The following is a 16,394-nucleotide window of genomic DNA, read 5'->3' as shown; positions in this document are numbered from 1 at the left end:
TACCCAATATCGATCGGCTTATTGACGGCGCGACAGGGAATAAAGTGCTAAGCTTCTTGGATGCATATTCTGGATACAATCAAATCCCTATGTCCGCATCTGACATGAATAAGACCGCCTTCATCACGGATGACGCCAACTACTTTTACAGAGTTATGCCCTTTGGCCTTAAGAACGCTGGGGCAACTTACCAACGGCTGATGGACAAAGTTTTCAGCCATCTAATGGGACAATGTGTTGAGGTATACGTTGACGACATGGTTGTCAAGTCTCCAAGCCACCACCAACATGCCTAGGACCTCTCGGCGGTCTTCTCCGCATTACGCCAATACAACCTTCGTCTCAACCCTGATAAGTGTGTATTCGGCGTTGACCGCGGTAAATTTCTCGGATTCATGTTAACCCAGCGCGGTATAGAGGCCAATCCCGAAAAGTGCAAGGCAATTATCGAAATGCATAGTACCACTACCATCAAAGAGGTCCAACGCCTCATAGGCCGCCTTACCGCAATTTCCCGCTTCCTGCCCAAACTGGCTGAACAAACCCAACCCATAGTCCAACTCCTCAAGAAATCCACCCGGTTCACATAGACTGACGACTGTGAACAAATCTTTCAAAAACTAAAAACCACCCTAACCTCACCACCTATCCTCCACAAGTCGAACACTCGCCAACCCCTCCTAGTGTACATCACAGCCACCGACCACACCGTCAGCGCCGCACTTGTCCAAGAAATAGACGGCACGCATCATCCTGTCTACTTCGTTAGCAGAACGTTGCAAGATCCTGAAACCAGATATCAAATGGTGGAGAAGTTGGCCCTGTCCTTGGTCCATGCAGTTCGCCGCCTACGCCCAAACTTCTAAAACCACAACATCACCGTCAAAACCGATTACCCAATCCAAAAAATATTGCAAAAAGGAGATCTAGCGGGACGGATGTCATCCTGGGCCGTCAAGCTGTCAGAATTCAACATTCGCTACGAACCCCATGGCCCCATTAAAGCCCAATGCCTCCTAGATTTTGTTAATGACCTCCAGCACACACCCACAGAGGACCAGTGGACGCTTCACGTAGATGGTTCCTCAAATTCGAAAGGTGTCGGTGCTGGCATCGTGTTAGAAGGACCTAACGACATCCTCATTGAAAAACCCCTCCACTTTTCCTTCAAAACATCAAACAACCAAGCCGAGTACGAAGCCATCCTCGTCGGCCTTTCCCTTGCCCGCGAAGTTGGTGTCAAGATGTTAACATGCAAAACTGACTCCAAACTTACTGTAGGACACCTAAATGACGAATTCCAAATTAAAGACCCCATCTTTCTACAATATTACCATCTGGTCCGTGTAGTCATTCAATCCGCCTTTGAACGAGTCCGCATCGAACACATCTCCAGAATCGACAACATCAGAGCCGACATCCTCTCCAAATTAGCCAGCACCAAATTAAAAAGCCGCCACCGATCCCTATTATACCAAACATTATCTACACCATCCATCACAAATACCTGCCAAAACCTAACCCACTCCCCAACCGACAATACCACCCCTCCCCAAAGCCACAACTGGACCACCCCCTATATCCAATATCTAAAAACCAGCAACCCCCCACAAGATGTGGACAAAACTTGGCTGGCTAAGGCCGGCAGGTATACCATGATAGGCGATGACCTCTAAACACGCAGATATGGCCAACCGCTCCTTAGATGTGTCACTGCAGAACAAGCGAAGTATATCATTAAAGAGCTACACGAAGGCATTTGCAGCTACCATTCCGGCGCACGCACTATGGCTACTAGAATCCTTAGAGCCGACTACTTCTGGCCGACTATAGAAGCAGACTGCCAAGACTACGTCCGAAAGTGCAAACCATGCCAAAAACATGGCAACCTCATCCACCAGAAACAAGAACAACTCCATTCCATACTATCCCCATGGCCCTTTGCTAAATGGGGAATGGATATCCTCGGCCCCTTCTCCCCCGACAAGGGGCAGGGCAAATTCCTGATTGTAGCCGTTGATTATTTCACCAAATGGATAGAAGCCAAGCCACTGACCACTATCACAGCCCAGCAAGTTCAACAGTTCGTTTGGAAAGATATTATATGTAGATATGGTGTTCCACATACTATCATCACTGACAATGGCCGACAATTTATAGATAAAGAGCTAGCCAAGTTCTACACTGGTCTAGGCATCAAACACATCATAAGTTCTGTAGAGCACCCACAAACAATGGACAAGCAGAGGCAGCCAACAAAGTCATCCTAGTGGAATTGCGCAAGAGATTAGATAATGCCAAAGGCCGATGGCCCGAGGAACTAGTAGAAGTGCTATGAAGGGTTTTGGCCAGGGAGGTTTTAACGAGGCACCCCAAATTCAATGAATAAAACAAAGGGTTCTCAACTGTGAACTATTCTTTATTTTTCGCATTCGTTTAAGTTCCCCACCCTTACCACAAGTAAGCAGCCTGGGTCAAACACCCCTAACTCGTGGCTAATTCGTTTAAGTTCCCCACCCTTACTACAAGTAAGCGGCTGGGGTCGAACACCCCTAACTCGTGGTTAATTCGTTTAAGTTCCCCACCCTTACCACAAGTAAGCGGCCTGGGTCGAACACCCCTAACTCGTGATTAATTCGTTTAAGTTCCCCACCCTTACCACAAGTAAGCGGCCTGGGTCGAACACCCCTAACTCGTGGTTAATTCGTTTAAGTTCCCTAGCCGGCCTAAACCGGTAACACAAACCACCAAGGAAAGTAGTCGGTTTAGGCCGACAACATCAATATACTTAGCAAAATAAAAGCCCCCTGGTATTCAACGAGTCCACCTAAGGGCCTGGGTTAGGGCCCAGGCCCACTTACAGCCCAAACTAGAGCCCAAGCTGGGGCCCAGCCCACGACATAACCAGACATAATTAATGCTCTATAAATACACGTGCAACCCAGTAATTAAAGGTACACATTCATTACTCCATTAATCACCTTATTTAACCTTTTGAGAGCTTTGACTCACTTGAGCTTCGGAGTCCCTTCTGCAGGTAATCCCTCCTGGGTCCAAGCCGACATATATCAACCGGAAAGAAGCCAACTGAGGAGATAGCAGACTACGTGGGTAATGTGACGTTTGTGCCTAACTTATCTTGTTTGTTCTGTGCAGGAACAATAATAGTAAAAGACTTAAAATAAATAAAAACTTTAAGATAAATGAACCAAACAAGAATTATTTTTGAAACTAAAAAAATTGAAAATTTTATCTATTCGAGCCAATTAAAAAAGTACATAAGACTTTTTTTTTAATCAAAGTGAAAATACATATTTTTGCAGAAAGTATCCATTCTCCTTTTCTTTTGTCATTATTTTCTTAGCTGTAGGGAATTAACATATTCCCCTTTTCCCTACCTTTTTCCATGGCTTCATGTTAATCAATGTGCACATGATTTGACATTGATGTATTTTGATTCTTCCCCCACGTCATAATGTGGGTAGCTCATCATTTTAATATCACCAAATTACTATATATGTTGAAACTTACTAATTTTATATTCGAAATGTTTAGTACTGTGTGTAGAAGTGATATTTTTTTATATCCAATAATTTTTCCTTTTTTATTTTATTAGAAGTGAAAAAAAGAAAGGATGAGTGGAACTCATCATCATATCTGACATGGGTGGTGGCAAGCATGAGGTAGAAGCTTTTGAAAAATTAATTTGAGTCGGTGATTTGCTATGCTATGCGACATGAAGGGCAAAGAAAACAACTGTTGATGGGGTGGCAGAGGAAACAGCCTCCATGTCCTTAGCTGATCCCCCATTTACCACCACATACTGACACACGTAAAAACAAATAAATATTTGAAGTGGCACTGTTTATGGCTTTACCGTTTACTTTGGGTGTCTATGGATCTGCAATCCTCACCACCAACTTTTCACGCCATGCCCAGCAATAGTTTTGCACTCATCACATATCATATGCGATTTCATCTCCCAACATATTTGTCATACGTAATAATATATGTCCCTAACTAGCAACATTTCATTTCAATGCGACATTAATTCTTTCCATACAGAAAAGGTACAGGGTCCACTATTTGGTCTACTTCCATCAGTGTTAAGAATAGGTATTTTCATACATATATATACATAATCATGTTCGAATATATACTTCAAACACTTTTACTTTTTTAAATATATTGATCTTAATTTTTGTAAATTTTTTTTATTTTTATTTTTTATTTTTTTATGTTTAAAAATATCTTAATTTTTGTAAATTATAATTAATTTGATTTTTTTATATATTTTGTTTAAATTGTTAAGAGTGAACAACAACTGTCAAATATTATTTTGTGTTTTTTTTTAATTTTATTTTTCTTTTTGAATATTTTTAATTTTAGTATTCAATTTATATTCAGTTCAGTTCTAGTTTTCGTTATTTTTTTCCAATTTAGTATCAATTTTTGTTATTTTTGTTCAGTTTAGTCTTAATTTTATCTCTCTCCAACTTAACCAAATTTAATTTTTAGGTTTAATCTTGTCTTTGGTCCCCATTTTGGAGTCAAAATCTCAACTTGGTATGTGAATTTTTAAAAGTTTCAAATTTGGTCCCCCCTTTTGTTAAAACGTCTCAAGTTTGCCCTTTCTATTAAGTCTGGGTTGACGAAGTTAAATGGGGTGCCACGTGTCAATTCCTCAATTTTTTGAATTTTTTGATTTTCTTTTTGATTTGTTTTTTTGATTTTTTTTTTAAAAAATAAAAATTTGTCACGTATCAAGCTGTCGTCGTGCCATGTGGCAGTGACAGAGTGATGTGGCAGTGATAATGCCAAGTGTCAGTATTATACCAGGTGTCATTTCCTTAGTCTCAATTTGGTCCCTGTATTCTAATTTTTGTCTCAATTTAGTCCCTATTTTTGTAAAAATAATCCAATTTCGTCCATCTCCAAATTAAAAAAAAATTAATTTTTATATAAATGTTATACCAATATTTTTATTAAATTTGATATTTTTATTCAAATTGATATTTTATTATATATTTTTAACATAGCTAAGTTTATTTAAAATTGTGTTTCACATTCAACTTTACTTAAAATTGTTTTCAAAATTTAAATTTATATGTTTTTTATTGTTACATGAACTAGTTAATTTATGAATTGTTCCTGTCGAAAACAAATAAGAGATGTCAGACACAAATATCACCTTACCTTAATCCGCAATCCCTTTAGTAGGCTTCCTCCCGGCTTGCATATGCTATCTGCTGGTACTTTGGCTTAGACTCGTGAGGGGTTACCTGCGGAGAAGACTCTGACGATCAAGTCAGCCAACAAATGCTCAGAAAGTCAAATCTCGTGATTAAGTGATTAATGAATGCGTACCTTTAATTGCTGGGGTCCATGCATGTTTGACCACGTCATGGGCTGGGCCATCTTTTGGGGTTGTAGGTGGGCCTAGGCCTAGGCCAGGCCCTTTGGTTCGATCACTATTGGCTCTAGGGGTCTTGCTTGTAGTACCTTAAGTCTGGAATAGTTGACAAATTCTCGTTCTATCTTCTTTTGTAGGCGGCTTGGGCCGCTTACGCCTGCTTGCTTGATTCATCTGATATTTGTTTGCATGTTTTGCGGGGATTAATGTAGACGGGTTTTACCATGTAGTTGTATGAGACCACCTAGGTGCGGTACATGAATTTTTTTTCTGTTAACATTATTTTCTATTAACAACTTTAAACAATTTTAAATAAAGTTCAATGTAAAATATTAATTAAATGAACTTAATTTGGTTAAAAATATTTACTTGAAATATCAATTTTGATAGAAATATTTCTCTACATTTATATAGAAATTAAATTTGATTTCAATTTGGAGAGGGACAAAATTGCTCTTTTTTATAAAAATTGGGACTAAATTGAGACAAAAATTAAAATAAATGGAGCAAATTGAGAAATTGGAAATGACATAAGTGACACGTGTCATTGTCATTGCCACATCACTCTATCACTTCCATGTGGCATGATGATAGCTTGACACGTGGCAATTTTTTTGATTTTTTTTTAAAAATTCAAAAAAAATCAAAAAATAAAAAAATAAAAAAAATAAAAAATATAGGAACTGACACGTGACACTTCCTCTAACGGCGTCAATCGAGACTTAACAAAAAGGGCAAAGTTGAGACGTTTTAACAAAAAAGAGACCAATTTGAGACTTTTAAAAATCTGAGTACTAAGTTGAGATTTTGACTCTAAAATGGAGATCAAAGGCATGATTAAACCAAATTAGGTTTTAACTAAAATTTTTATTTTTTTTCAAATTAACATTTATATTAAATATTTCGTTCATTATTTTTATACCAATTCTAATTATACTTTTAAAAGGGAATTATTAGATTTAGGTTTGACTTTTTCTACATGTAAAAATAATAATGAAAAATTTAGTTTAAAATTAGAAGAAAAATTATTCATTATTTTTAAAATTAGAAGGAAAATTCTTCATTATTTTTTAAATGATAAGGAAAATTCTTAATTATATTTAAAATTAGAGGGAAAGTTCTTTATTATTTTTAAAATTAGAAGAAAAAATTCTTCATTGTTTTTAAAATTAGAAGGAAAATTTTAAATGATAAGGAAAATTCTTAATTATTTTTAAATTTAGAAGGAAAATTCTTCAATATTTTTAAAATTAGAAGGAAAGTTCTTTATTATATTTAATACTAGAAGGAAACTTCTTCATTAGTTTTAAAATTAGTAGGAAAATTCTTCATTGTTTTAAAACCAACTTTAAACCTATTTTTTACATGCAGCAAACATAAAAAATAAATATAATAACTTGTTTCCAATAATATAATTATGGTTGGTTTAAAAATAATGAAATTAATATTTAATGTAAATTTAAATTTTAATAAAAAAATTCATATTAAATTTATATAAAGATTAAATTTTGTTAATTTGGTGAGGGACAAAATTGGTATTGAATTGAACAAAAATAACAAAAATTGGGACTAAATTGAACAAAATTGATTAAAATTGGGTTTGAATTGAAGTCATAAGACTCACACGTGGCAATGATACTAAGTTAACACGTGGCAATGACACTAGCTTGACGTATGTCGTAATGCTTTCTTGACAAGTGGACACCTTTATTAAAATAAAAAAAATTAAAAAAACCATAAAGTGACATGTGACAATTACTATGTTTCCATTAATAATTTAAACATCTAGAAAACAGACCAAATTGACCATAATTTACAAGTATCCATCAATAAATATCGGTAAGACCATTGGTAAAGGACACATGGTTGAGTAAAATTGATTACTGATATATTATTCCCTCCGTAATTGGTTGGGTAACATTGATTAAAATTAGAAAGGGCTTTGAAACACAGATTCACACCAAGCAGCTATGCTTCCCTTCATCTTCGCATCGTCGCCCACGTCCCAAGTTGGTTCAGGTTCCTCTGTCGTTTGAGGTCGCGTCGGTGCTTGAGATCGCTTTATGGCCAAGCTGGTTTATGCATCTCCATGAGAAGCCTACACTGACCTACGCAAAATAGGTTAGTACAAGATGAATTTCTTTAATAGAGGTTAGGGTTTGAGTTTTAGGACGTTAATTGATTGAATTTTGATTACGTTTGTAATTACCGAAGGATATATCCGTCGATAATTATTGAAAGATATATCCATCGGTAATTACCGAATGGTATAAGTTATCGATAAATATTACCTACGACCCTTTTATCGACGGATACACACCCGTCGATAATTCGTCGAAAATAAACATTTACAAACGGATATTGGTTGTTTCTGATGGATTTGGACCGTCGGTAATACCTATTTTTTTGTAGTGAAAAATGAGGATCAAAGTGAACAAAGTTTACCAAAATTGGGACAAATGATGTATTTAAGCCTAAAATTAACCACATAATCAATATACATAAATTTTTGTATAAAGATTCTACTAGGATAAAAATTGTAATTAATTTATCATACCTTTTAGTAACAACTATGTATGATTTGTCTTTTTAGTAATGGTTTGGATAAGTAACCATCTTTAAAAGCATACATCACGATGATTGACTAGGAAATTGTCATTAAAATAACACCATTTTCCATCAATAGACACATTTTATCTTGTTACTTCTTTCTCGTGTCTCCTCAACCTTCATGGTGCCACCATTGTGACCTTGCATTGTCTTCTCATGTTATCGTGACAATCTTGTTCTCAAGAAAAGAGAGTTGAGCTAATTGCATATTTTAATTTTTTTTACACTTTTTAAAAAATATTATTTGATAACGAACATTTAAACAATAACTTTATAGGTTCAAAAGTTATTCAATGATAATTGCATATGATGAATCATAATAGGAAAAATGTTGATACTTAACTAATTTAATCGATTGAAAACATTATGATTGTCCTTGTTCACACAACGTAGAAAAAGAGGTAGAAAAAGAGGTCATACACATTATATTTTTGTTCTGGTTTGTTTTAATCAATTGATTGAGTTTCACTAAGTGCACTAGTATCACAAAGGATAATTTGAGTATTCTTTGGTTCGTTGTCACTATTAGCTAATCCTTTGTATACTCTTTTAACAAGTTCCTCATGGCTTACCTAAGTATTATTTCCTAAGTGACTTCTTACTCAACCAAATATTCTTTCTTAAGTAACATTTTGCTTAATCTGACTATTCTTTTGACTTGCAACTACTCGTAGCTAACTTTATTCAAATTTTATTTCTACAAGCCACTTTTGTTTCAAACAAGTAGTTTTTTAACAAGCCATTTATGACTTAAACGAGTATTCTTTGAACAAAATCCCTTCCTAGCTAATAATTGGTTATTCTTTACCTAACATTCACTACTAGATAAGATGATGTAGTTGATATGATTAGAGATCACAAGACACTCGTTTGCTCACTAGGGAGGTCGATAGTTTGAAGACGTATGTAGGATTTATACTCTTCTTTAGCTCTCTGATTGAACACAATCAATGTTCCTCTTTGAAGCTTTAAATGACTCCAAAAAATTTAGTCAGATTTTGACACTATACAATGTGATTTTTCCACTCGTTCTTATATAGACTCTGAAGAAAGTACTCATTGTAAAATTGTTTCTAGTTATTGAATTATTTCAACTCTTCTAAGGTATCTTCTTTTCATCTAAAGAGTTTGATATTGATATATGTATTTAATGTGCTCCACACAATAATATAAGCTCTTTTCTTCTTTACACATCATCCCAATAGTTTGATATACTTATCATCATATTGGAAAGTGTGCATTTTCATGATTCAATGAAACTGTAGTGTCCTTCAGAGTAGATAATTCTTGTAGTGTTGACAACCAATTAGTTTAGGGAACTATTGAAGAAAAGCAATTTTAGCCATTTGATTAAGAGATTGCTGATATGAAATGTCCTTTATTTAATTAATCTCTTTTGGAAAACATAAGTGGTAGGTATTTCCTACAACATTGAATAATCATTTATATAATATTCATTCAATATGATATTAACTTAGTTCTATATGTTTATCGTATGAACATATTTGTGCCATGTTAGAGGTAAAATAAGTTTGCACAATGTTGAATCATGTGTCAAATGAAGAACTTATGTCTTGCATGGTATGTTTTTATGATTAACCATCGTCTTTCACAAGAAACATGACCATGTTTTGACACTTAAATATTTTTAACACTTAATCAAAATCTTAGGTGTTAGAATTTCTCTTTAACAATCTCCTTTTTACCTTTATAATGCTTAAAACCCTAAAGTTAAAACATGATAATTTCAAAAATAAGTTCAACAGATCAAGTTTTATCAAACAATTTCTACCCTCAAACTCAAATGTAAATAATACATATAAAACTGAGCTTGATAGGATGCAAATTGTTGAATCTAAATTGAATTCTCAATAGGTTAGGCTATGTCAAGAAGATGAAATCTTTTTTCAAATGATTAGATCAATTCAAAACAAATTTGAACAAATAGTTTACATAATAAGACACAACAATTTTGATATAGAGTATTGAAAAACAATAAAACCTATTATTGTGGACAAAAGAATTGTCATACTTCAAAGCAGATTTTGTTTCAAAATAAGTATTGGACAATATCTTTAAGATACTATGATCTTCTCTTTCTTTTAATTTTCCCCATAAACATTTTATCTTTATTTTCTTCTTACTTTGTCTAACCTTAATACTTCTCTTTTAAGATGCAAAGACCCCTATAAAGTGTGATCCCCATGTTTGAGCTTTTCTTCATCTTTCTTCACCCTCTTTTTGTATTTCTCCTATTTTCTCTCATATTTCCATCCTTTAAAGCATTAGCAACAAAGGGGTGGACCAAGTTATTTAATTAACTTCATCCATTGCTTTATCATCATATGATAACGCTTGTGGATTCGGAAGAATGGCCCACAATATGGACTTGGGTTTAAGGCCTAGCAGATAAGTAGTCATGACCTTCCATTTGGCAACTTTTTTCATGGCTTGCTCACAAGGTTGAATAAATTGTTGAATAATTTCGTTGAGCAAGTTGGCGACACGTGAGCGAGTTGTTAAGACATTAGTGAAGGCTTGATGGTTAGAAAGGTGTAGAAGTACAACCCTTTTGTTTTGCTTAATTGAGCTAGAAAGGAGGATACAATATGTCCACATATGGGACTCTTCATAGAACTCGAGGGTAAGCATGAGAGTTCTCTTCATGAGAGAGCCTAGACGTATGTGTAGAGGAATCATAGAAGTGATGTTGTTGACATTCATGCTTCAACATATGGAGAATCATTTGATGCTCAACTATGTCCACATGATCCTTCCATTCCAGGAAATTGTCACTTTGATCTAAGTGGATTGGATCAAGCTCATAATATAATTTTTTTAGTAATTTTTTTTACGTATCTATGGAATATTGAAGGTTAAAGGTAGATTCATTGAATTTGGTCATAGATACTATGATTAAGACTGATTAATGAGAATTCAAGAGGAAAGTTAGAGCCGTCTCAACGTTAATACAACATTAAATTTAATATTTACATTTTTATTTTAATTTGAGTAGTTGAATGGTTAGAAAATTTAAGTCAAGATTTTTTTTAAGAATAATGCATAGAGAAAGTGGAGTGGAACGCAAGTTTTGGGAGAGAAGGAAAAAAGAGGCTGTAGAATTTTGTTGAGGCAATATGTTCGTGGTGTGCAAAGAAAAATCTTGGTCCAAAATTGGTTTTGTGGAATTGGAGCTAGTGATCAAACAATTTTTTAGGTAAGGAGAGTTATCCAATTTTTTGGATAGGTGTAATCATTGGATAATTGTTCTTATTTTATGCATGAGTTCTATGGTGAGATGATGTTAAGATATGGGTGACATAAATTTATTTTTGGATTAAGGGTACAATTATGAATGTGTATGGTGATGTTAAGATATGGGTGACATAAATTTATATATATATTTTTTAGAATAAAATTGGGCATAATTATGAATGTGTATGGTGATGTGATCATGGGAAATTCAACTTTTTTTTTATCCAAATTTTTTTAAGTGCTAAATTATTTTGGATATTGGTTCTAAACATGCATTTCAGAAGAGTCAAGTGGTGGGTGTAAAATTTTAATTTTTGGTTGAATTACATGAGTTGTGGTTGGGAGAAAGGTATATTTTGTTAAGTGCAAGATTTTTTTTAATTTTGTGGTTATAAGTAATTTGTTCTGAAATGGATTTTTTTAGGTATGAGTTGATTGTAGAGCATGTTGGTCTTGATATGAAGAATGACAATTCTCTATTCATGAATACAATATGAATACAATCCTGGGCGAGTTACTACTAATCTTGCCTAGGCGAGACACGCTCGCTTGGGCGAGAAGACCAGAACCCTCCACTGTTCGCTCGTGCTTAGTTCAGTCATTTAATCATATTCATATTCATACCATCAAAACTTCACCCAAGCATGCCAAAACACGAAAAGCAAACATGAACAAGAAAAATATGACTTAAAACGCGAAACCCAATGGTCATTACGAAGTAGAGTGTCTCAATTCTTTTTGTTTTTTTTTTACTTTTGCAAAGACCAAATTAGACCAATCCCATGGAGAGGGTTTATTCAAAAGATTCGGTGACCATTACCATGTAGAGGGTTCCGATCCAAATTTTTTCTTTTTCTTGACTTTTTGAGAAAATATTAGACCAATCTAGATGATAGGGTTTATATCCAAAAGATTCAGTGACCATTACCATGTAGATGGTCACTATCTGACAAATCACTTTATTTTATTATTTTCTTTTCTGACTTTTTGAAAAAACATATTAGACCAATCCCAAGGAGACGGTCTATATTGAAAGGAAAGAAATCAATGACTATTGCCTCATAGGGGGCCTTGATGTAAATAAATCGATGATCATTGCATTGTAGAAGGCCTTGATATGACAACGAAATCAATGACTATTGCCGCGCAGAGGGCCTTGATGTAAAGAAGTCGATGACTAGTGCCTCGTAGAGGGTCTTGATGTAAAAAAATCGATGACAATTGCATCGTAGAGGGCCTTGATGTGACAAAGAAATCAATGACCATTGGCTCGTAGAGGGCCTCGATGTGACAAAGAAATCAATGACCATTGCCTCGTAGAGGGCCTTGATTTAAAAAGATCGATGACCATTGTCTCGTAGAGGGCCTCGATGTAAAGAAAAACCATGACCATTTCCTTGCAGAGGGTCTTGATGTAAAGAAATCGATGACCATTGCCTCGTAGAGGGTCTTGATGTATAAAAGGAGAACCTTCATTTTTCTCTTGAAGTGTTGACAAACACTACGTGAATGTGTAACATTTGTTAGACTTACACAAAAAAAAAATCATCATTGCTAACTTTTTTTTCAAATTTCTTTATTTTTTTTGGAAATGATTTTCAAGGATTTTATGCAGTATGATGGATAATTTGATGATGCATGATATGTTATGATTTCTTTTTGAACCTATATGATGATGCATACATGGATGCGTGGATGCATGGGTGGAATTTTCTTTTTTTAATTTTTCCTTTATTTTAATTTGAGAGCAAGGAAAACTAGGCTTAGAGCCTAGGCAAAAAAAAATTGTTAGGCCAGACACAACTAGGTTTAAGGGCCAGTGTGGAAACTGGGCTTGGAGGCCACTATGAAAACTAGGCTTGGGGGCCAGTGTGAAAACTAGGCTTGGGGGCCAGTGTGTGAACTGAGCTTGAGGGCTAGTGTGAAAACTAGGCTTGGGGGCCAATGTAAAAACTAGGTTTGGGGGCCAGTGTGAAAAATGGGCTTGGGGGCCAGTGTGAAAACTAGGCTTGGGGGTATATTGGTAATTCATATGAATGAAGAGGACCATAAATTTGAGAAACATCATAGAAACAAAATTGTTTATTTTTTTAATGAAAGGATTGAATAACCATTCATATGAGTGGAACGAGTTTTGATTGGAAAGGTGGAATTTATTTTATTCAAAAAGATGGATTACTCATGTGTACATGACTTGGTATGATGTATGAATTTTTCTTTTGCATTTTTTTTGAAAACAAATTCGAATTGATTCCCATTTCATTTTTATTTGTAATTCATGAAATCATTCTACTTTCAATTTTTTTTTTTACTTTTCCATATCATTTATTTGATCTAATCAGCTACTAACGAATCATTTCTTTTGAAACACTACTTGAATGACAAACATGAAATTGCCAAGGCCTTGAAAAGGTTTGGATATGGTGATGAAGATTAACTAGGGCGTTGGCCCAATTTGAATTGGTTTGGGGCACAAAATGTTTTTGGCCTTTGCCCAATTATCGATGGTATGAAGAAAATGATGGGGACTTCAAAAATTTGCCCCTAGTATGAGAGCCTAGGATGGTCTTATGGGGCAAAAGCGTGTTTGACTTTTCCCAAATGAGGAGATTAAAAAATGATGATGTCTTCACAAGTTGCCTCTAATCTAATCACAATCTTCATTGTAAATAAATGCCCCGAAATTCAGAATGAATGATTGGAATATATGAATTACTAACAAACTGACTGCCCTAGTTTGGGTTTGGGATTGATAAAGATGGACTATGTTAAGGTTGGTCAAGGTTTAGGCTTAGAGCGGAGGATATTGTATGAGCAAAAATAGAATTTCATGAAGAAAGAATTGAAAGAGGACAACCAAATTTAACTTAATTATTTGATTGCCCATGCTGATTTTTGAGCTTTGAAAACATGTCAACCAAACATAAACTGCCCCAATGTTTAAAAGAAAATCTCTGAACACACTTTTTCAATTTTTTTTTTATAAATTGTTTTGAGAACAAACATGTTAGCAAATCAAAATATTTCTCACTTTTTTTGATTGGTTGGGGTTAATCCTTCATCTTGGTTGGGGTCAATCCTTCATCACCACCCCTCGCCTAAAAGTGAGACCCCCTCGCCTGAGCTGAAACTGTAGCGACAAGTCAAGCTCTCCATGCGATCTCGCTTAGGCAAGCCCCTCTCGCTTGAGTGAGACATTGCCTCGCTCAAAACAAGAGTTCTCCGCCTGAGCGAGAGCTTGAATGTGAACCTGGCTTGTTTCTGCAAGTCTCGCTTGGGCGAAGTAGGCTCGCTTGGGCGAGAGAGTCAGTTTCTCGTCATTGTTTTCTTACACAGCCACACACACAGATTTCAACCAACATGCCAAAGCACTCCATGCATTTACAAAATCACACCAACCATGGAATCGTAAAAATAACAACAGGACAAAATAAAACTCAAACTACATAAGCAACCCTAGTTTCCCTTACTTGGAAATGAGCTAGCGGAGGGGTCCTAACTACGAACAGTGAAGTACCGCAGCTCATAGAGCAGTTTAGCAAGCTGGAGAATAAATGAACAGAGAAAACAAAGTTACCAAGAGTGACTTCAGATGGACCCAAGACAGCGGCGTTACCATAAGGAATATATTGGATGAGGAACAACTTACGTGGAACAAGGATGCATTCGAACAAACTTGACGGAGACGGTGAAGGTCCAAATCTTAGCAGAGGAAAACGGTAGGTCTCTAGGAAGTGGTCAGTTTTTACGAAAGTGAGTAGAATGGTTAGGGTTAGGGCATATTAGGTATGGATTTCTCTTTTGGGCCAGCCCCTAGGCCCAATAGAATGGGGCAACCCTTAAATAAAAGGGGCAAGGAAAAATGATCCTTACATTCTCCCCAACAACAAAAATTTTTGACCTCAAAAATAAAATCTCACCTGGCAAACAGATGTGGATGCGACTTCGTCATATCCTCCTCTAACTCCCATGTAGAGTCACCCGTCATCCGATGCCAAATGACTTTGACAAGGTTGACTGTCTTCCCTCGTCGTTCCTCAACTATGTTGTCCTCCAACGCAATGGGTGGTACTTCCACAGCGAGGTCCTCTCTGATCCGTATATCCTCAGCCTCGAACACATGAGAGGGGTCAAAGACATACTTCCTCAATTGTGATACGTGAAATACCGTATGATCCAATATGCATGTTATCAACAAATCCTCAAGCGACTGAATCGTCCTCTCAAACTGGCCATTGGTCTGAGGATGATAAGCTGAACTCATGGTGAGCTTGCTACCCAAAGCGCTCTACAAGGTCTGCCAAAACCGTGACGTGAACTGTGGATCCCTATCTGATACAATGCTCGAAGGTACTCCATGCAATCTCACAATTCCTTTGATATACAACTATGCCAACTTGACCATTGACATCCTGAAGTTCATCGCCAAGAAATGAGCACTCTTGGTCAATCTATCCACAATAACCCAGATGATGTCGTGCCCTCTAAAAGTTCGTGGCAAATGGGTCACAATGTCCATCGAGATGTTATCCCATTTCCACACTAGTATCTCCAAGGGCTGTAAGATCCCACCGGGTCTCTGGTGCTCCACCTTCGCCTTCTAACAGGTCAGACAGGCTGATACAAACTAGGCCATATCTTTCTTCATCTCCTGCCACCAAAAGGTCTCCTTAAGATCCTAGTACATCTTTGTCATGCCAGGATGCATGCTAAGACGACTCTTGTGCCCTTCCTTAAGGATTGACCGTTTTACCTCAGCATCATCAAGCACACACACTATGTTCTGGAATCGTAGTATGCCATCATTACTCAAAGAAAAATCTCTAGCCTCATCTGACCCCAGCTGTTCTCTAACTCTGTTCAGACTAGTATCCAACAACTACCTCTCCCTATTTGAGTCCAAGAAATCACTGGATATAGTCAAAGTACTACACTTAATGAACTCGGATCCCAACTCCACCTATAGCTTCATATCTTTGAACTTCTCCAGTAGTTCCACCTCTTAGATCATAAGGTATGCAACATGTACAATCTTCCTACTCAATGCATCAGACACTACATTTGCCTGCCCTGGGTGATATAGGAGCTCGAAATCATAATCCTTCAAGAATTTCAT

At 36.1% G+C, this 16,394-nt stretch overlaps 1 protein-coding gene across 1 annotated transcript; it reads right to left on the bottom strand.

The window, feature by feature from the left end:
• Positions 1-15,665: 15,665 nt before the first annotated feature.
• LOC114194924 lies at positions 15,666-16,394 on the bottom strand. The gene is made up of 3 exons (XM_028085328.1): positions 16,308-16,394; positions 16,032-16,157; positions 15,666-15,878 (listed from the first exon to the last, which is right to left on the bottom strand). The coding sequence occupies exons 1-3, from the start codon at positions 16,392-16,394 to the stop codon at positions 15,666-15,668; spliced, it is 426 nt and encodes a 141-aa protein (XP_027941129.1).

The sequence above is a fragment of the Vigna unguiculata genome, chromosome 8, assembly GCF_004118075.2.
Source record: "Vigna unguiculata cultivar IT97K-499-35 chromosome 8, ASM411807v1, whole genome shotgun sequence".
Lineage (NCBI taxonomy): Eukaryota > Viridiplantae > Streptophyta > Magnoliopsida > Fabales > Fabaceae > Vigna > Vigna unguiculata.
Note: the sequence above shows the minus strand (reverse complement) of the source record. Positions and strands in the feature narration are given on the sequence as shown.

Excerpts from the sequence above, each read along its gene's own strand:
- LOC114194924 (XM_028085328.1), bottom strand. The coding sequence starts at position 16,394 with ATGAAATTCTTGAAGGATTATGATTTCGAGCTCCTATATCACCCAGGG. Across the intron at positions 16,158-16,307 it reads ATGCATTGAGTAGGAAGATT|TTGTTGGATACTAGTCTGAA; the intron begins GTACATGTTGCA and ends AGGGAGAGGTAG. Across the intron at positions 15,879-16,031 it reads GTGTGCTTGATGATGCTGAG|AAGGCGAAGGTGGAGCACCA; the intron begins GTAAAACGGTCA and ends CTGACCTGTTAG.